General features: G+C 43.0%; 1 protein-coding gene across 1 annotated transcript in view; it reads left to right on the top strand.

Annotated features, from left to right (window-relative positions):
• Positions 1 to 22,850, top strand: part of adam11 (ADAM metallopeptidase domain 11) — a gene marked incomplete at both ends in the record, with an annotated part of 69,245 nt that overhangs the window by 21,472 nt on the left and 24,923 nt on the right. The window contains 3 exons of the mRNA XM_080747244.1: positions 10,495 to 10,577; positions 16,395 to 16,458; positions 22,097 to 22,211. Coding sequence (XP_080603370.1) covers positions 10,495 to 10,577; positions 16,395 to 16,458; positions 22,097 to 22,211 — 262 coding nt within the window. The remainder of the gene's footprint in view (positions 1 to 10,494; positions 10,578 to 16,394; positions 16,459 to 22,096; positions 22,212 to 22,850) is intronic.

The raw sequence follows: 22,850 nt of genomic DNA, 5'->3' as shown, positions 1-22,850 counted from the left end.
GTGCTTCTCAAAGCGGGGGTCCCAGGGACCCCCAAGGGCCCTTGAGCGCGTTCCAGGGGGTATCTGTCCTTCGCATATCTCTCCAATCGCCCTAAATTCAGCAACAGCTAAGGTGTGGCAAGGTTACTCACTTGGCAGCGTTTTTATCAATGGCCAGAAAACACTAATCCGTCAATGTCAAATCAACAACGTGAGCTTTCTCCCAAGTGTTTGGGGAAAGTCACTAAAAAGTCACTAAAATGAACTTTCTCTGGTTCAACGCTGAAAGCAACAATAGCAAGAGTACAGGTGTTCGATCCCCCCTCCTGGCTTAAGTGTCAACGTGTCCTTGAGTAAGACACTGATCCCCAGCCGCTCCCTGGGGGCTGTATTAATAGCACCCGCTGGATGAAATCCAGGTATGTAGGAATGTACACCGAAAGGGTACAGAATTATGATTGTTTATTATTACAAGGGTCAGAGAGAGAGAGAGCTGTAATATGCTCAGATAATGGTCCTGTCATCATAACGGATAACAAAACAAGGGGGAGTGCCAGGATTCTGTTTGGGGCCAACCATGAAGTAACCTCTGCCATTCAGGCTTCAGGCTTTACTAGGGCTGGGAAATTTACCAAATATATGTATCGAAAACCGGTAATATTTGAATAGATTTTTATAATGGACTTATTCAATTATTCTGATTAGCAACGTACCCTATAACTACGAAAAAAGAAACTATGGCACTCTTCTAGTGAAAGATTTAAAAGCCTTTATTTTTAGATGTCTAGTTCATAGTGGAAAATGTAAACTGGGATAACCCACGCGTAGCAGCCTACACAGCCTTCTTCAGCGTATTGGTACCCTGTATTATACTTCCTTGTGCAATAGTGGTGACCAAACATTTTGAAAATAGCTGATCTATAAGCTCACAACGCATTGTGCTTGTTGTAAAATTGCTTTTACGTCTGCTATTTTAACTTTTTTTTAAATCATCGTTCATTAATTGCCATCGAGGCAAATGATTGAAATAATCGTCACCCCCCCAGCAGTCCAGCACCCCTCCTTCCTTGTATCTCTTCTCATCTCATATTCATATCCTCGGCCGGCCGGAATGGCCGAAGGCAAGGAATTACGTTTTTGCTCCTGTGAGTCTGTCCGTCTGTGAACAGCTAATCTCTGGTAACCGTTGGACCAATCGCCGTCAAACTTTGCACGCACACTCTCAGTAGGAAGGAAGAACCTCCACCCCAAAGATTCTCCAAAGCCTTATGGTGGCCATGGAGAATGTACAAATTAGTACACTCTCAGAGTTACAGACCCGTAAGGATCCATTTGGTTCCCAACCACCAATCGTTTAGCCGGGGACGCCCCTGGAACCCCCTCAATGACCACTAGTGGTCCCCAGACCCCACTTTGAGAACCGCACTGCTTTAGACAGAATGCTACAGTAGACTTGATGTATACCTGGCATCCTAGTAACTTACCTCTCGTTGGTTGGATAGGGTGGGTCTTGGGTCACGTCAATTACGTCTGATCTTACACTTGTAAGACGCTCTGGTTAAGAGGGACTGCTAAATACCTAAATTGTAGATTTTAGTCTCAGACGGGGTCTTTGAAGCGTACCAGACGTAGTCCAGCTCCAGTGTCAGCCATGACTTAGCAGACTTCATTACCAAACAACTTGACACTGACCCTTGCATTCAGTTACATTTGCAATTAGCGGACGCCCTCGATCTGTGCCCGCTGAGAGCAGTGTCGCTTTACAATTTCCATATTTTCAAGGCTGACGTTGGTATGTGGAGCGAGTTACCACGAGTGACGTTGGCATGCCGGTGCAGTACCTCGCTTAGAGACGCTGTGACGTGTTTGTGTCCAAATCATATCTTGTTTTTGTCTTCTCACCTGTTCTATACACATTATACGGGACTCACACAACATTTTGCTTTATTTTAAAGACAGGGTGCCGTGATCTTCTCACCACCTCTTTTAATGTTATAATGCATTGTATTATAGTGTCGCGCAAAACTATCGAAATCTACCGATTTCTGTGAGCTTGTTGATCTGTTATTATACATACAAATGGATCCAATGTACTCTTTGTTCCACTTTCAACCTGTCATTATGGGCAGAAAGTTCAGTCTTTTTCCATTTTCTGAAACGATTTTGGTCTTACAGTACAAGGCTTCTTTCCGCCCAAACAGTGATGATATGTTTAAAATGTATCTCATATATTGCAATAAAAACACTATATTTAGATCTGATTGAGTCTTTAATTATCAGATTATCATATAAGAGGAATATATTGATGCACAGGTTACCAAAGAACCAATTTCAAGATGATTTGATTCAGTCAGTTTTCCTTGCTACGTACTGTAACACAGGTTGATCATCAGTCAGAGTCAAACCGGGCACCTTGTGGCATCGTGGTTCTAGTCAGTGCCTGGTAATGGTCTGGATTACAGTTTTTTTTTTTTGGGGCGGCATAGCTGAATGGTTGCCTGGGGAACCAGAGCCTGTGTGTGGTTGTCCCAGGTTTGATTCCAGGCCAGGGTGGCAATGTGTCCTTGAGCAAGACTCTTAACCCCTAATTGCTCACGTGCTCCTTGTGGGCAGAGAACAGTTTGGGTTGGGCTGAAAATACTCAATTTCCCTTGTGGGAGGAAATGGGTATCTATTACAGTGATTATGTCAAATTGCTGTACTGTTCACAAGATATGCACTGGATGTCAACACATCTCAAAAGAGATTGAGATTTGGTCGTGAAATTGCAGATGAAATCCACAGTACAGCATCTATCCTTCTTCATCACTCACGTCTCTCTCTCTTTTGTTTTCCCTGGTGAAAGTGGCCATGGTGCAGTGGTCCTCAGAGCTACGCCAGTGGCTGCAGCAGGTGTCAGTTTCCGTCATTGATAGCATGCCATGTCATCTATGCTGTGTGTGGACACGTGGCGAGTGTAGTGAGGGCCAGGGATGTCGCACCAAATTCTGGGCCCTGGGTACAAGGATTCACTGCGGGTCCCCCATGAATGTTCTTCATAGTTTAACCCATTTAGACTGGGAACGCATTATTACACATTATTTTGTATACAAGCTCACAGTGTGGCACGAGTGCCGAGCTGTGAGCTTGTAGATCTTTGAAAAGTCTTGAACATTTGTGCAAGTCTTTGAATATTTTTGACAGTGGTGCTCAAACCTTTTCATGTGAAGTGATATGTATTTGGCCACAGACCCCCATCTCAAAATATTTAGTTCCAGGGACCCCCCCAGAAGCAACATTTTAGTTGCAAATGTTCGCTTAAAAAATACATAATATTCAAAGATTTGCACACACTTTCACGACTTAAAAAAAAAATAGCAGATCTACAAGCTCGCAGCGCGGCACTCGGTGCCACGCTGTGAGCTTGTAATTGTGCAATACCTAAAGTATAAAATAATTAAGGCCCCTCCACCTTGGACCCTAGTAACTCAGTCCCCCCCTTGTGACGCCCTGGTGTGGACACGTGATGAGTGTAGTGAGGGCTAAAGTGTCAATCAAAGCTACATGCAACATTATGACGCTTTTCCGCTGCATTTACACACTTGACCCGACTCGCTTTACTTAGTTTTCCACTCCGGATAGGATCCCCATGTAATTGGTCGTCATAGCGACCAACCCCACTGTGCTAGAGCAGTGTAAAACAATGCTCAAGTAAAGGATGATGCTGAAGCTTGGTTTGAGGGCAGCTTCCTTGGCCATAACTCATTGACTGCTTTCATAAAAAAAATCAACTTTCCGGGTTGTCCGCCATGATTTTCTTTACCTTTTAACTTGGGCGCGTGCGTGTCCATCGTATCGTGCACGATCCACTTGCCGTTCGCGATAATCCAAGCTACCGTTCCAGAGTTAGCAGCAGCGTTAGCTACCAGACAGTGTTTACATAAGAAGTAGTCTCACGTGGCCAGGTAGTTGACTCAGCAAATGCTCCCGTCATACAGTCTGGGAGACGGTAGTTCTTATGATGAGTACCGGTTAAAGCGGAAGTGAAGCCTCCTCCCCACTTCCGTTTCGTTTTTAACATTGCACACATTTATCCTAATCTGAGCATATTTAGCTTGCTGCTTAGCAGAAATGACATTTTCAAATATAATTTCATGAATGGAAATGCCAGCTTCCATTACTCGCCAAGAGCTGTAGTTCCAGACTCTATATATTATTCAGAGACTGTGGAATAGTTGTCTGGCTACGCAGGACTACATAGGAAGCAAACGGAGGCAGGAAGTGGTGGGTTGTTCCGGCCCCAAAGAAATGCAGATCTGGTTCCGTTTCCAGTCCAGACAGGAAGTACTGTTTTGGGGGCACTTCGGCACTGCGGCTCGGTGTCCGATCTTGGTTTAATTTTTATAAATGAAATCAAATTAAATTCTCGGGACCAACTGCTATTTCTGTGGATTCTCGTGTTGGGGCAGTAAATTAGTCAAAGAGGTGCTGCCATAGTTTTGTTCTTTTTCTGGTTTTCATGTGTCTATGAGGTTGACAGTACTTCATTAGACCCCCCTGGTGTGTTTGTTATGACTAATTATGTATTCCCTTTGTATTTGGGGTTTCTTCCTGGAGGCTGACACCTTGTGGCTCAAAAGTGCCGATCCAAAAACAGTGATTAAATGACATCTTATAATCATCCCCTCCCCTTTTACCATTCACCCAACACGGTGGGTGTGGCTAACTTCAGCTGGGTCACCACCTAAACAACCAGGCATACTTAATGAACTGGTGGGTGTGGCCACATAAAAACCTAATTTTCAACTCTTTCTGTACACTCTTTTGGAAAAAGAATCCTCCTCCTAGTACATACATGGGCAACTGGCGTTTTGAGCTTGTAGATCGGCTATTTTTGCCTCTTTTGAATGAGATATGACAAAGTAGGATGAAGCAATATGCAATGTGGCCCTGTGGAGTGAAGGTGGAAATATAGTGGCCCTCACCATCATCAAAGTTGCTCACCCCTGTCCTAGTATAATCATAATACCTGATAATCATGTTTTAGGGGGGAAATAAATCATGGCACTGCATCTTTAATGTCAGTCAGACCAAAGAGCTGTGTCTGGGAGGGAGGAAGGACAAGAGCAGATGGCACGGAGCCCATCTTCAGGCCTGCCATCGTGAGAGGGGAGGAAGTGGAGCAGGTCACTGACTTTAAATATCTGGGAACAATTATCGACGATGCACTCACCTTTCAGACCAACGGCGACCACGTTTATAAAAAGCCAAGGCAGCGGCTCTATGTTCTCAGGAAACGAAGGAGCATTGATGCTAGTAAAAACAAATCCGATCCTCCTGACCATGGCTACACAGAGCTGGATATTTCTGAAGCTAGACATTTTTTTGTGCTGTTGGGGCTTGCAGCCACATGAAGCTAGACATTTTTTTGTGCTGTTGGGGCTTGCAGCCACATGAAGCTAGATATTTCGGCCGCAAAGCTGGATATTTTTTAAACCGGATAAATAAGTGAAGACATTGAAAAATATCCGATTCACTGGATCCGTGTAGACACGTTACCCGGATATCTCTTAAGACTTTACTGTGTGTGTGCTTGTCCCCCAGTGGAGGTCTGGGGACTCCGATTATTTTAGACCTAGATATCTTTCTTGTGTGGACCTAGATATTCTTCTATGTGGATATCTGAAAAACTGGGATATATGAAAAATCCAGCTCCGTATAGCCATGGCCTGAGTGTGTTCTCACTTTTCTCTCTTGGTATGGGAACCTGTCAGTTATGATCATCGGAAACAAATAATTCAACTTCAGGAGGTTATAGGCAGGGGCGTCACAAGTGGGGGGGGGAAAGTGGGAGTTACTAGGGCCCAAGGTGGAGGGGGCCTTAATTATTTTATACTTTAGTTATTAAAAAATAGCAGATCTACAAGGTCATGGCGCGGCACCGAGTGCTGCGCTGCAAGCTCGTGGATCTGCTATTTTTGAAAAGTCGTGAAAATGTGTGTACATTTTGTGAATATATGTATTTTTTAAGCGAACATTTGTAACTCAAATTTTGCTTCTGGGGGGGTCCCTGGAACAACATATTTTGAGATGGGGGTCTGTGGCCAAATACATATCATTTTGTGGGTCCTTCACTTGAGCACCACTGACATAGAAACATAGGTTTTTCAAAAAACCTTAGAAGGATTTGAAATATTCAAAGAATGGCCTGGCGGAGATGACAAAAGTTCAAGCAGGCTGTGTGGGGAAATGTTGACGCTGAACTTTTAAGAAAGTGTTTTATGTTGTTACTTTTTAGATTATGAGGACCACTTTCGAAAATGAGTGGTTTTAGTAATACATTTAAGTGCTATCCGCTGGATTTCGTTTCATGCTACTTTTTGTGTTGTGTAAAAAAATAATCATCAAAATGTAAAAAAGTCTACAGTGTTTCACGTCACCTTCGGGTATTGCCAGAGATTGCTTTGGGGGGGAGAGGTAGCCTGGTTCCAGCTCATAGACCCGCCACTCTCAGAGTGGACTGTTTCTCTGTTGTGGTGTTGTGTTCATAATAAGCGATTTATCCCGTCCGAAATGACGGCTCCCCAATGAGCGCAGGGGGTGGAGGTGGGTTTTAACGAATAACCAATCTGCGCCGCTGTGGCCTGTTTTTCAAGCGACGTCATCATCAGAAGATGAAGTGATCTGTAGTGATTGGTTTAGGGAAAGTCAAAGTCCCTCGACTCCCTCCCCTCCAGAAATCGCTCAAACAGGGCACAAAGTCAGACTCAAGCGTCAGCTGAGTCTGAAATCAGGCTAGGGCAGAGGGGTATCAGCTACTTTAACCTAATGAAAAACCCCAAAAAGTCAAGTAGAGTCGAGTGGAGTGGAGTGGAGTGGAGTGGAAAATCGCCAATAAGTCTAAGCTTTGGTAACAGGCGGACACTGATATGTAATCAAAGATTGTTCCACTGCCCTGCAATGCCATTAGACGTCCATTTGTCAGGGAACCTATCCAGGTGGGATTAGTGCTATCAATCTCAGTCACATACACTTTACACCTCCTCCTCCACAGCAGCAGCGTGGAGCAGCAGCTCTGCCTCTTCAGCTGATTACTGCAGTCAAGCTAGCATAGCACACTGATAAGCACTGGGGGTGAAACTGACCTACACATTAGTGGTGCCCCCTCTGCAAGTAACCGCTCAGGTGGCATTCTCACAGACACCGCTCCATTGGTAAGAAACAACTAGTAAGACGCCTCAGGGCGACATGCGACCTTGCCCTAAAGCAGTGTTTCTCAAATGGGGGGTACATGTACCCCTAGGGGTACGCAAGAGTACTGCAGGGAGTACGTGAGAAAGTAGAAACTAGAAAATGGGGATATGTGAGTGTTATTATGGTCAATGATAAAACATTGACAGACTTTGTGTGAACCTGCTCAGATGTAAATTGTTAAACTAAATTCCAACTGTTGTTGAATAGAAACTAACGCAATGTTTATTTGCCATTATGCTGTTTTTGAACATATTGGTATGGGAACTGGACTTTTCATATACATTTTTCTAAGCAAAATGCTGTAGTCAGGGGAAGGGGGTACATGGCTTCAGAAATCAGTATAAGGGGGTACTGCAGCCAAAACAGTTTGAGAACCACTGCCCTAAAGGACGAGGTTGTGCCATGTCTTGGCCAGTGATGTATATCGGACCAGTTACACATATATGGAGACCCCTGGTGCCCAGGGCCGTCGTAAAGATTTTTGGGAGGAGGGTCAAGATCAAAGACCTGGGCCCCCCCTCCACATGGGCCCCCCTCTGTTTTTCGCCCATGCATAGTGCGGGCCGAAAAATACTGTTTTTTTCTCTGGGAATTATTCATTTTTAAAGTAAAAAAAAAAAAAAAAAAAAAAAACAGTTAAAAACTGTTCTACACGGCGGCAGAACCATTTAGGCTTAATATAATATCGAAAAACGGGGACGCCAGGGTTAATGTGGGACAACATAACATTTTTATTTAATCAAATTGCGATATTATCAAATTTCAAACATTCCTCATTCACAAAAAATATATTTACAGTACATTATTTAAGTCAGTCTGATCAGAAGCAGGGATAGAACATATCCCCACCGGCTATAAAAATGAATGACCAGTAAATCAGAAGCATGGAATAGGTTTCCCCCACAGTCCCAGCCCCACCCCAGAAAATAAAAGCCTGCACACAGATTTGATTGAGGGGTAGGTAAGGATACAGCTCCTGAATCGGTATCCCTGATTGGATAAATTGCCTTTTTTGAAAAGAGAACTCTCTTGGCTTCTGATAGTATTAAAGGTATACTGTAATATTGTTTAAAACAAAAAGTTCAAGCTTTATATTTTGTCCAGTAACGGGTCCAACAGTCTCTCCAGCTCGAGTCGAATAGAAAGCGGAAAATGCATATTTATTCCAGTTGAGAATCCATTTATCAGTTTAATTGTTTTAGTGCAATTTTGTCTGCTATTATTATTATTAGTGTGGTTGCCCCTGTAGGGCAATCAGACTATAGTACTTGTCCGACTATTCTATCCATCTTCCATCCCCTCTTAGATAAACTTTTTTTTTTTGCTGCGCTACTCCTACCACAGTTTTCTTGGCAATGCACCTGGGCCATATGTCAAATCGACCGCCTTCATCCATCCATCCATCCATCCATCTTCAACCGCTTATCCGGAATCGGGTCACGGGGGTAACAGTTCCAACTGAGACTTCCAGATTTCCTTATCTCGAGCATTCCTCCTCTCCCTCAGGGAGTATACCGAGGCGTTCCCAAGCCAGTTTGGAGATTTAATCCTTCCATCTGGTCTTTGGTCTGCCACGGGGTCTCCTCCCAGTGGGACACGCATCGAGGACCTTCCTAGGAAGGTGCTCGGGGGGCATCCGTACTAGATGCCCGAACCACCTAAGCTGTCTCCTTTCCAAGTGTAGGAGCAGCGGTTCTACTCCAAGTCTCTCTCGGGTGACTCAACTTCTCACCCTATCTCTAAGGGAGATACCAGCCATCTGTCATCTGAGGAAACCCATTTCGGCCGCTTGCACCCGCAACCTTATACTTTCAGTCATGACCCACACTTCATGACCATAGGTGAGAGTAGAAACGAAGATTGCTCGGTAGACAGAGAGCTTTGCCTTCCGGCTCAACTCCTTTTTCTTCACCACAGTGAGATTTAGCGACCGCAAAACCGATCCTGCTGCTCCGATTCTCTGGCTAATCTCCTTTTCTGTCTTCCCCTTTCTCTCATTCGTGAACAAGACGCCACCATTCCTTGCATTTTGCTAAGAGATACGTTATAGGCTATAGTTTAATTTATATACATTTATTAGTGAATACATTTTCTAGTTATTGTTATCATTATTATTAAAACAATCCTTTTTCCCGTATGGATTCTCTCTCCTGTTTGGATAACATTGGTATCAGGTCAGGATAGCAACCTAGAGGTGAGCTATTTAACACTTGTGTGACTAAATAATCCAGTACAGTAACTACATCGGATCCACTGAAACGCAGGTTCTTTTTTTTCCATTTCCTGTAAAGATACGGTTTCGGATATACAAAGTTTCCGTCCGACGGAGAACGTATATACAGCTCACACGTTCCAGCCTGGTGTTTTGTTTCTCAGCTGGTTTCACACCAGTCAGAGCTGTTGTTCTGGGACCCGTATGTTAAGTTAACCTTCCTCTTATAGAAGTGTCTGCCTGCAGCGCTGTTAGAACACCTCACACAGCCAGTGGCGTGAAGGAACACAAGAACACTCGCCCCCAAAACACACTTGCCCCGGGTCAAATCCGGCGACCTCGAGAATGGTCGCCACCTGGTATTCCTAAACATAACCTCAGTATAGCTATGCCTGAACCTAACCTTATTCCTAAACCTAACCCAGGGCATGCTGGGCCCCTGATTCAGCCCGGGAAAAAGAGTTGGAGAGGCCCTCGTTGCGCGCTATAGAGAGAGATCTCGCTCTATAGCGCTGCTGCTACTCAAAGATTTGCCATTTCAGTTCATGACAAGTGACAAGCCAGTGGGCCAATTACATGAGTTATATTTCGTCGTTGTCGGGTAGAAACCTTGTATGTCCAAAACCGTTTGTTTTGTATTTATCATTTTTAAAATGATTTAAACTAGTGAAAACAGCAGATCTACAAGCACACAACGCCTCGCACCGCGAGGCATTTACACCTTTGTGTTTGTTTTTCCTTGATTACTTCTACTCCACTACATCTCACAGGCAAATATTGTACTTTTACTCCACTACAATTATTTGAAAACTTTAGTTACAAGTTACTTTGTAGATTTGGATCTGTATTACAGAACACATCATTTTAACTACTCCAACCCTATTTAAACTTTGGCTATTTGAAAATGCCATGGCCGATCTACAAGCTCACAGCGCGTTGTGTAGATCTGTGATTTCCAAAACATTTTTTATACACATGAAGTTTATACATGAAAATGTGAAGTGGGACATTCTGCATAACAAGCACGTTTTTCCAACTGTGTGTGTGTGTGTGTGTGTGCGTGTCTGCAGGGGGGTGAGCATTGTTACTACCATGGGCGTGTGCGTGGGGTGCCACGCTCCTGGGCAGCCTTGTCAACCTGCCATGGCTTGAGGTGAGTTCACACACACACACACACACACACACACACACACACACACACACACACACACACACACACACACACACACACACACACACACACACGCACTGTAATGACCTGCGAAGCATGGGCCAGATATGCCACAGTATTCTGGGTATGTTCGATAGTTTCGTCAAAGACTTAACCCATCCCCAAGCATAATAGGATAGGTCGAATAATACAATTCAACGCTTATGACTTCTTAGGTTATAACAATAGTATAAAATATAGAAAAAAAGGAAAAGGTAACATTTCTGGTAAAACAGACAACATACCCCCAAGCTTTAATCTCCAATTCATCTATCTAAGGTAGACAAAGTATCCCCAGACAATTATTCAACCAAGAGTCAGGCTTGCCTAGAATTCATGGTTGAATGTTAAATCGGGAAGATGTCCATCATTGCCTTGCAAAAGTAAGCCATTTACCATGAGAGGGAGAGGGTTGTTGGCTGATTTACCACTGTTCCAGGGTTGTGCCACGAGCCGCAGGCAACCCACGACCTTGAATGGTAAATTACTTTTCTACCACTTTTTCCCATATAAATGAAAGAAAACACAGTTGTAACTTGCAAGAATCTTTAGTTACAATCATTAATTGTTTCAGTGGGCGGGGTCCATGAGCAAACTCAAGGTTGTTGGCCTATTTACCACTGTTTTAAACCAATCAGAATCCAGTATTTGAACATGTGACTAGAAAAAGTAGTAGAATGGGCTATCTAAGATGATGAGACCAAGCAATGTGTAATCCAAGGAGCTGACAGAATTCTCTGTTTATTCAACTAGATTATCATTCTAGCCTACGGCAAAATTCCACTTAGCTCCCCTCAACCTCGTTGCAGTCTGGTCACCAAGTGGAACTAAAAGGAGAGAGCCCAATAGAATATGGAAATAGCTCCGTACAAGGCTATTTCCCTCGTCCAATCGTAAGTCGGGGGAACAATGTGACACCCCCCAAACAGAGTTATACTCATGGGGGGACGGGATGTGGGTCAGATCCACACCACCAGGGGCGTCACAAGGAGGGGGGGGGGAGTGGGACTGAGTTACTAGGGCCCAAGGTGGAGGGGCCTTTAATTATTTTATGCTTTAGCTATTGAAGAATAACTGATATACAAGCTCACAGAGCGGCACTCTGTGCCGAGCTTGTAGATCTGCTATTTTTGAAAAGTCGTGAAAATGTGTGCAAATCTTTGAATATATGTATTTTTTAAAGCGAACATTTGTAACTTAAATTTTCCCTGGAAGGGGTCCCTGGAACTAAATATTTTGAGATGAGGGTCCGTGGCCAAATACATATACTTTTGGGGGTCCTTCACATGAAAGAGTTTGAGCACCACTGACATAGAAACATAGGTTTTTCTAAAAACCTTAGAAGGATTTGAAATATTCAGATTTGACTTGCACACATTTTCAAGATTTTACAAAAGTGCCGCACTGTGATCTTGTATATCTGCTATTTTTCAATAGTTAAAGCACAACATTATGCAGTGAATCCTTGTACCCAGGTCCCAGAATTTGGTGCGACACCCCTGCACACCACGAATACCCCGTCTCCTCGACAACACACACACACACACACACACACACACACACACACACACACACACACACACACACACACGTGCACACGGACGCAGCCATTGTCAGAGATCACTCTTCAGTTATTGATCTGTGCTTTGTTTAATCTCATATTCTTTTCATGACAAAGCTATTGGAGTTGTATTGCGTTACTTACAGGACACCTTAGCCTCTGCAACACAACGTGTGGGGACTTGACGCCATGTCCTTACTTGGCTCTAAACTCTACTAGGACTGCTGCTACTATAGATTATTTCCTTACCGATTATTCTATTGAGCACCATTTTGTTTACTGGCCCTGGTTCCACAGATAGAAAGCCCATACATTTTTCCCTTCAAGATTTCCGGAAATATTTATATTCGTTATTTTAAGCCTTGAAAACCAAGCCATCCTGGGATTCCTGGCTCCCGTGAATCACGACTATAAAACGACAAACAAAATGGCCACCACTGATACTCTCTATAGGGTTTCATGTGGTTAAAGGACCACGCCGGTATCAATCCATATCATACATAAACACAGACAAATTTCACTGTTTATGGCTTTATATTTTTATATTTTACGTACATGTATGTTTACAAATTTGCCTACATATATATTCCATGAGGCTGGTCAAACATTATTCCGTTTTTAGGAAGTCACAGACGTTTTTAATTATCGTAAATCTGGCTTTTCCCCGGGGGAAATGTATGGATAGACTCTGCAAATCAATTTGCGCTTTAAAATGCAACAACATCATAACTGTCAAACAAAATAATAATGTCACAGTGAAATATTACGTGTTGGATTTACGGTATCAGTATATCAGGCTATTTGCAAGTTGATTTTATGTACCGTACTGGGGACCGTGTGGAGGAGGGATTAAGGGTGTACTGTGTTGGGAGAAGGATGCTGAAGATGGAGCTATCGTATATCAATTGTGAAAATAGCCGATCTACAAGCTACAAGGAGGTTTAAAGGATAACTTTGTTTTTTTTACAACAAGGGTTCATATTTTAGATTGTGATTAGAGAAAAGAAAAGGTGAGTGTTAAAATGTTTTCATTTACTGCTTTCTATCGTTTTAGCACGTGTAGCGATCTAGATTTCAGTGGGTGGGGGCATGCGTGCAAGTGGCTAAATATGTCTTTTTAGACACAATAAGCCGGCAATTTCTTTATTACTATTTACAGTAACAATACTAGCCCCCATAAAAGCTGCCCATGAAAGATTGCTGTGTATCTTGGGAATGGGCTTATTGTGTATAAAAATACATATTTAGCCACTTGTACGCATGCCCTCAGCCACTGAAATCAAAATCATTCAAATATCTAAAGCAGGGGGCGTCCGGTGGCCTACTGGTCAAGGCGCATACCACATGGGCACCGCCACATAGGCATGGTTGCCGCGGCGTCGCCGGTTCGATTCCCGACCCGGACGACCTTTGCCGCATGTCATTCCCCATCTCTCTCCCCATTTCCTGTCAGTCTATACTGTCCTATCAATAAAGGCAAAAGCCCGATAGAAAGGAGTAAATGAAAACATTTTAACACTCATCTTTTATTTTCTTTAATTACACTGTAAAATGTGAACACCTGTTGTAAAAAAAACAAAGTTGTCCTTTAAAAAAAGTGATAATCTCCGATCTACAAGCTCACAATGCCTCGCATCTCAAGGCGTTGTGAGCTTGTAGATCGGCTATTTTTACTACTTTTGTGCGACACGATGATGAAGTAGGGCATTTCTGTGCGACAAGTGGCTGGAGTTGACCGACAGAAGAAGAAGAAGCAGACTGGAATTAATGGAGTCCATTGACTTCCTGGAAAATCTAAACAGACCACATTATGCTTATGGAAAATGATTGTCAGTAATGTCAAGTTTACTTTGAATCAATGGGCTTAACATGCCAGACCACCATCCACTTAAACCCTATTAGGTGTCCCCTGGGGCAGCGATGCTCAACCTCTGGGCCGGGGCCCACTGGAGATTTCATTGTGATAGCGATAGATAAGAACTTAAAATATACTACGTGAGTTACATTGATCCAATCTGGAACTCAATTGATTGATTTATCATTAAAATAAGCATGCTCTGACAAAGCATGTGGCCCATCCATCTGACCACTTAAAGGGATAGTTCACAAAAAGAATAATAATAATAATAATTCTATTGATTACTCACCCCATGGATATTTTTTAAGTTTTTGTCGCATTCCTAAGCCAATCATTTGATGACCAGCACTGGTTCCCTATGACAGGGGTTCCCAAACTTTTTTGTCTCAGGGCACCCCATAAATATTTTAATCCGAGGCACCCCTACATTATAATTTTCACTCCCAGCACCTTATATTTATAGCATATCGTCGTTGTCGGGTGGAAACCTTGTATGTCCAAAACCGTTCGTTTTGTATTTATCATCTATAAAATGTACTAAACTAGTGAAAACAGCAGATCTACAAGCACACAACGACTCGCATGGCGAGGCGTTGTGTGCTTGTAGATCGGCTGTTTTCACTAGTTTTGTGCGACGGTCTTGTATGATGAAGCAGGGCAAAAGACGTACACATTTGAAACTTGGAGATACGAGGTTTCTGCCCGAGTGACGATATTTTAGTGATTATGTTTCGAGGAAAACGTTGAGATACTAGCCATTTTGGTTAGAACTGACTGAAAATAACTTTGTACTTCAAGTTTAAAATTATACTAATATTTTTTCAAGTGTCCAAATAAATTCCAAATATTATCAAATTATCTCGCGGCACCCCTGGACTGCTGTCACGGCACCCCAGGGTGCCCCGTCACCCACTTTGAAAACCCCTGCCCTATGGAGACACAAAGAGTCTCCTCAAATAATTGGCTTAGCAATGCGATAAAAACTAAAACATATCCATGAATTCAAGTCTCCATGGGGTGAGTAATTGATAGATTATTTGGGGGGGTGAACTATCCCTTTAACCACGTGTTAAAGGGATATTCCACTTTCAACAGGGAGCAGTGGTAGGGCCTCTCTCCACATACAAACCCATTGTAACTTCAAACTTCATTTTAACCATGATAGATTCATTAAAAACACCCATTATTTTATCTAGTGACTCATTTTACCTTCCTAATACGTGAGCAGGCCGTGTTTTTTCGATTTATTTTTAATAATTATTTGGGAAAATGGAAAAAATGAAATACAAAAAAATTATCGAAAAGACACGGCCTGCTCACGTATTAGGAGGGTAGTATGAGTCACCAGAAAAAAATAATGGGTGTTTTTAATGAATCTATCATGGTTAAAATGAAGTTTGAAGTTACAATGGGTGTGTGTGGGGAGAGGCCCTTGGCCTGGAGGGCCTGGTAACATTTACATCAAATATCTAAATATTCAATCAAGCTAATTAAAAACAGTTCAGGGTGTTCATAAAAGCCTGATTAGATGATAAAATTACCAAAAGTTTTTTTTAAAGTGAAATATCCCTTTAAGTGGTCAGATGGGTGGGCTGTGAATGCTTTCCAGATTTCCCTGATCTATAAAAGGTTGAGAACGACTGCCCTATAGGGGTCTCTACTGGTCCCCTCCCTTTTCCCCTCTGTAGGGCTTAAGACAGGGGTGGGCAACTTTGCTGATGGAGAGGGCCACTACGTTTTCACACTCACTCCAGAGGGCCACAATGCACATAATAATAATAATCTTTATTGTCCCCGAGGGGAAATTTGTCTTCACAAGTCTGTTCAACACAAAAAACAACACAAAACCAAGCCAACCAAAACCACATAGCAAACATAGTCAATCTTCAAGCTCAAAACGCATCGCCGTTTGTCGCGTTTTGAGCTTGTAGATCTGCACATTTTGCTATTTTTGAATTGGAATCCTTTTTTAATTTCAAATGCATTTACTGTATAATCTTCTTATGTTAACTTTATGAACTTAAATACAAATACATTGGACATAAAAAATACAATAACATTTTAACACTAGTCATTTAGCTACTAATATCAGTCCTTGGCCAATGCATATTATAGACTGAAGTAATTAAAGCGGGTCATTTTTCATGTTTGGAATTGTAACAGCTGAAATCAATAATATACCGGTGTACTCCAATATCAACCTGCGGGCCGCATTAAGTGAAGGTGGGGGTCGCATGTGGCCCCCGGGCCGCCAGTTGCCCATGTATGGCTTAAGAGGTTAACTCCCTACCCTTTGTGTCCTTTGACTCCTTTCCCCCTGTGGTTTGTGTGTTGTGTGCAGGGGGATGTTCTCAGACGGGAATTTCTCCTATGGGATCGAGCCTCTCCTCTATGACAACGAGGAGGTGAGTGGTAGACTGTGTTGGTTTCATCAGAGAGAAATGGCTTTTCCTATGGCCTCCTATACAAGGTATTGCAGTGTTTTGCAGGATCGCTAGCCTCCAAATCAAGTTTTTACAGTATGTACCGTAAAACAAGGGTAGGGCTTTGGGTTCGAATCCCTACCCGGGATCCGAACCTGGGTCCCTTCTACTGTTGAACTAATACAAACAGCACGCTTGGGTAGAGGATAGCGCTTTTGCGCTTCATGCAAAACCACTTGTCAACTTTTGTCCTACCCAAACACAGTATATATATATGTCTTAATATAAAAGCATGTAGACCAACTACAACAACCATAGTTATGTTAGTTATTTTGTATCATCTATTGCCTATCCCAAAGATTTCCGGGTGGTTATTTTCATGTCTGTGGTGCCTATCCCGAAAATCACCGGGTTTTGCCTTTTATTGCATAATCTTGCAGGTGAAAGTAGGCATTCTAATCTTCATTCAGAATGAAATTTGCTCATATCTTACTATTTTTGGATTCGCTGTGGCTCTGCAGAGTTGTGGCAAAATGGTCAAAAAAGGCTGGCACATATACCCACCCAAATTGGAAAAGATGCTGGCACTACATAGTCTACCATACAGATTGGTCAAAATAATGTTACATTTACTTTTTTTTAAAGTTGTGGATTTATGCATTAGCATTTATCGCTTGAATATGTTATTGTGTACAGAAATTCTATTGCCACATACAAATGTGATTCATAACGCAATAATATGGCAACCTTGAACCAGACCAATTCGACACAATGCTGAATGGATTGGTGCCAAACCGTGCATCTGCTTCCAAGCTCTCTCAAAGCGTCTATAAAGAGACCACGTGAAAGAGATAAGAGCTCATTTCATGGTGGTGGCCTGATGAAACATGACTCAACTAATGAAAGTGATTGCTGTCATGAACAAAGAGGAAGTGCACTCCAGTGTTGCCTATAAGGTGCTGGGCCACGGTGAGTGAGATGAAATGTCATGCTGTGTAACTTTTTCACCAGAACGGGTACACATTATTGTGCATCTTTATTTTATGCTTTAACTAATGAAAAATAGTAGATATACAAGCTCACAGCGCGGCACCGAGTGCCGCGCTGCGAGCTTGTAGATCTGCTATTTTTGAAAAATGACCCGATTCTATAAGTGTCTTTTGAATCCTTCTAAGGTTTTTTGAAAAAACCTATGTTTCTATGTCAGCAATCTGGCTGGCCATCGTCAAAGAAAAGGTCCTTTTCACTTAACTGGAGCTCAGTTAGTCTGTTCTTGAGAGACTACTGTGTCAGTGGTTCTCAAACCTTTTCATGTGAAGGACCCCCAAAATTATATTTATTTGGCCACGGACCCCCATCTCAAAATATTTCGTTCCAGGGACCACCCAGAAGCAAAATTCGAGTTACAAACGTTCGCTTTGAAAATACATATATTCAAAGATTTACACACATTTTCACAACTTTTTCAAAAATAGCAGATCTACAAGCTCGCAGGGCGGCACTCGGTGCCGCGCTGTGAGCTTGTATATCTGCTATTTTTCACTGGTTAAAGCATTCAATAATGCTAGGCCTAAATGGGTTAACAAAAGTTATTACTGATATTATCTTTCACTACTATATTTTTCGCGATAACCATTCGACATAATAATCAGAATCAGAGAAATTTAATGAAAAACACAATGGAATGTAACAAAGTATCAGGACATAATATGAATATACGGTAATAGGAGTGGACGGCAAGGTCCCAAATGTGAGGAGAGACCGGCAAACCAAACCAAACCAAAGGTTTCGTAGTCAGAGAAAAGAGTTGAACAGAACATTGAGCAGATCCCTGAAATGATGAGGAGATATTTTAGTCTTTTACTGTCCCTCTTTCTTTCTTCCACACCCTCCCTCTCTATCTCCGTCTGTCTGTCTCTCCTTTCCTCTCGTAGTCTCTCTCTCTCTCTCTCTCTCTCTCTCTCTCTCTCTCTCTCTCTCTCTCTCTCTCTCTCCCCCTCTCTCTCTCTCAACATCTCTTTCGGTCTTCCCAGCACTGCAGACAGCGTCACCCTATCTGTGAGCTGCTCTATGGAAAGAATTGAGTTGATACACAGTCCTTATGAAGCACGCCCTCATCAAAGTGTTGTTAATATGAGAGTTGTGATGCATCATATTAGAGCTCATGGGGAAGGGCACATGTCGATGAGAATAACATTAACAACCCATTCAGGCCTAGAATTATTGAATGCTTTAAGAAGTGAAAAATAGCAGATATACAAGCTCACAGCGCGGCACCGAGCGCCACGCTGCAAGCTTGTAGATCTGCTATTTTTGAAAAAGCGAAAATTTGTGCAAATCTTTGAATATGTATTTTCAAAGCGAACGTTTGTAACTCAAATTTTGCTTCTAGGGGCGGGGGGTCCCTGGAACTAGATATTTTGAGATGGGGTCCATGGCCAAATAAATATCAGTTTGGGGGTCCTTGACATGAAAACGTTTGAGAACCACTGACATAGTAGTCTCTCAAGAACAGACTAACTGAGCTCCAGTTAAGTGAAAAGGACCTTTTCTTTGATGATGGCAAGCCAGATTGCTGACATAGAAACATAGGTTTTTCAAAAAAACCTTAGAAGGATTCAAAAGACAATTATAGAATTGGGTCAAAATTCTAATTTTCACAATTTTTCAAAAAATAGCAGATCTACAAGCTTGCAGCGCGGCACTCGGTGCCGCGCTGTGAGCTTGTAGATCTGCTGTTTTTCAATAGTTAAAGCATAAAATAATAATACACAATAATGTGTACCCGTTCTAAATGGGTTAACATTATGCCAGTAAAAGGGATGGAAACAGTTCAGATACATTGCTCCAAAGATTCTCCATTCTAATGGACGGCCGGGTAGCTCTCTTCAACAGAGGCCCCCTGGGACTGGAACCAGTTGGTGTTACTACAGGGAGGGCCTCCAAATATGTGTGTGATATTAACCACTTGAACCATAGAATCCCTATTTTGAGGGTAACATTAGCCGAAAATAGCAGATCTCCAAGCACACAACGCCTCGCACTGTGAGGCGTTGTAGATTGGCTATTTTCTGTACAAAATAAAAGGGGTTTGGTGTAGATGGAAAAAAAGAGTATATACACATTATACAGTAGTACAGGGGTCTTCAACGTTTTCAGGCCGGGGACCCCCAAACTGATGGGGAGATAGAGCAGGGACCCCCTACCACCTCGTGGGGGGGGGGGGGGGGGGGGGGGGGGGTCGGGGCAACGACATATTTATTTTAAACATGTACAATTTACAGCGAGCAGGGTGGGCCGTACCACTACCATTTCTAAACATACAACTTATTAACTGAGAACCAATGTAAATAATCAATCTGTCAATTGCATAGTAATCATGTATTCAAGCTATTCAAAATGGATAGAATCATGATTTATTTTTTAACATAAATGTGAAAAATGAAAAAAAAGAAAAAAAGATTTTTGATTTTTTTTTTTTTTTTTTTTTTTTAAGCAATAATTTCGTGGACCCCCTGCAGTACCTCCGCGGACCCCCTAGGGGTCGCGGACCCCCTGTTGAAGACCCCTGCAGTAGTATAGTTATGGCAATGGTCACAGAGTTATGGGTATGGCCCTTTGAAGTGTTCAACACTGCTGCCACAAGTGACCCCTGGTGTAACTATCTTCAAGGCAGAGCCCTCAACAGTGTTTGTGCCAAGTTTGGTGCAATGCAGATTGGATTAACGGTGCGCCTGTGGGCCCCGGGTGCCCCTGTGGGCCCCGGGTGCCCCTGGGGACCACTCGTGGTCCCTGGTGTGACTGTTCTAATGGCAGACCCCCGAACAGTGTTTGTGCAATGGCTGTGTTTGGGGGTGGGATGTTGGGAGGGGATCTGGGGGAGATAGCCTGAACGTCTGTGTGCGTTGCACTCTTCCACAGAGACTTGGGTCTCAATGTTTTTGTTGGTTAAATAAAGGTTATATAAGGACCACAGCACACATGGATATGTTCTAAATTATGCAAAGGTCTTCAATGTTTTCAGGCCAAAGACCCCTTAGTTGAGAGAGGGATAAGGCAGGGACCCCCACTACACATTGTATGAAATTGTGCTACAGCGTAGACTTGTTTGACAGCACTATCATCTGTGTAGGTGTTGGTTGTTGCTGAGCTCCTTATTAGAAATCCTTGTTTTGGCCCAGGTGATTAACATATAAATTGGTAAAGTTGCCCATAAAACTAGGAATTCACAAACTGCACTGACATTTACAGTATCAGATGTTCAGAGGCACATATTTAATGGATTTCAAGTTGAACACAAAGCATGCATGGCCTCGATTGGCCTTAACTCTCGTTCAACCAGAGATAATATTTTATTAAAAAAGAAAAATGGTAAATGGTGTCCCAGATATCCATCCAGCAATTAAACTGTCCAGATAATTTCTCACAGAGAATGTGTTGTGGAGATTAGTTTTATAGCAGACAAAATAGAAAAGGAGTGAAGGTGGAGAGAGAGGGGAGAGGGGAGAGAGAGATGAAGCAGGGACCCCCACAACTTTTTTATAGATTCCACATAGTTTCATTGTTTGACAGCAACGATCATCACTATAATTTGGTTTCATGTCAATTTCTGTTTTCAGATACACATTTAACCACATGAACCGTCAATACCTCACTCTGTACTTAGTCTGCTTTTTTCCCCTCTACACCAAACGTCTTTGCCGAAAATAGCCGATCTACAAGCTCACAACGCCTCGCAGCGCGTTATCAGATATGGACGCTAGGATTAAAGTGGTTAATATAAAAAAGGAGAAAAAAGTTTCTATCACGCAAAGATTTGGAGGACCCCCTGTCGTAAGGGGCTCCGGACCCCCTGTTGAAGCCCCTTGACATGAATTGAGAAGAAAGTACCATTGCAGAAGAAAAAAAAAAGACACTCTTCTGACTGAAATGAACACTGAGTAGTGAGTACAGACTTTTACTGTACAGGGCAGAGAGAGCTAGAAAGCAGAGGGGGGGGGGAGGCTGAGCCTACTTTTTCCATTAAGGATCATCCACTCCATCGAGACGTAGCTCAGTTACATAGACCGGAGAGAGAGATGGATCAATAATCTCACAATTCCATCTAGAGTTCTCTCTCTCTCTCTCTCTCTCTCTCTCTCTCTCTCTCTCTCTCTCTCTCTCTCTCTCTCTCTCTCTCTCTCTCTCTCTCTCTCTCTCTCTCTCTCCTCCTCCTCTCACTAGCTCACTTCAGACAGGTCATTTTCATAAAGTATTTATCCGCCTTGCCGAGCGTGTCACGGTGTTCCGGGAGTGTGTCTTGCCTTTATGACAGGCCCAGCCTGGCTGCTGCTGAATTATGAATCGGAGCACTTTGCAATCCCATTGAGGCCCGGCCCGACATCAGCCTTGTTTTCACACAAGTACACTTTTGAAGTCAGTCAAGACAGACAAACAAACAAACAGCAGCCGGTGCCACCACCCCACCCCGCCCTGGCGGGCTGGGCCCGGTGCCTTTCCACTCACAGAGGAGAGACACCACTATGTGGGAGTCGGTTTAATTGCCAATTGTTTTGTCTGTCTTTTTGTTTGGCATCCTCTCTCCCTCTCTCTCTCTCTCTCTCTCTCTCTCTGTCTGCAGGAGGAGAGGGACCATATGGTGTATCGTATGCCTGATATTGACCTGACAGACTGTCCAGGTACCTCCTGTTTAACCTCCAAACAAGCTGTCTGGCCGTCCATCTGGCCGTCCGTTTGTCTGGCCGTCTGTCGTCTACCTACCCTATCTCTAAACTCTTTATCAGCTTTTATCACTTTGACATTGACTAAGCTTTCTGCGTGGCATTGCTCTTACACACACGCACGCACGCACGCACGCACGCACGCACACACAAACACACACACACACACACACACACACACACACACACACACACACACACACACACACACACTCATTTGAAATATTGATTTATGTCCACACAAACAGAAGTACAAAGGACATAAATACTGCCAGTGTAACCTCGCGTCACCAGGCTTTCTGGGGGGAAAGCCTGGTATTCGTTTACTAAACGGGTTGTTTGATCCGGTTGGGACCGGATGACATCCTACGTCATTTTGTAGTCAAAACGGACTACACTTTGGCCGGAAATACCAAACAGGAATCAGTTAACTTAACCCAAAACAAAACTACTTGCGCATGCGCTAACTGGCCAGTTAGGGATGGGTATCGTCTGTGATACTTTTAATGGTATCGATCGCATGACGTCGATACTATCGGGTATCGGTTCGCGTAAAAACGAACGATACCTCGTTTCGATACTCTGGAACGCACCCCTGGCCGGTCGCATCTGTAACAGTTAAGCTATTGAGAGTTTATTGACTGCTTTAGTAGG

This window comes from Nannobrachium achirus (assembly GCF_963921795.1).
Source record: "Nannobrachium achirus genome assembly, chromosome: 18".
Classification (NCBI taxonomy): domain Eukaryota; kingdom Metazoa; phylum Chordata; class Actinopteri; order Myctophiformes; family Myctophidae; genus Nannobrachium; species Nannobrachium achirus.
Note: the sequence above shows the minus strand (reverse complement) of the source record. Positions and strands in the feature narration are given on the sequence as shown.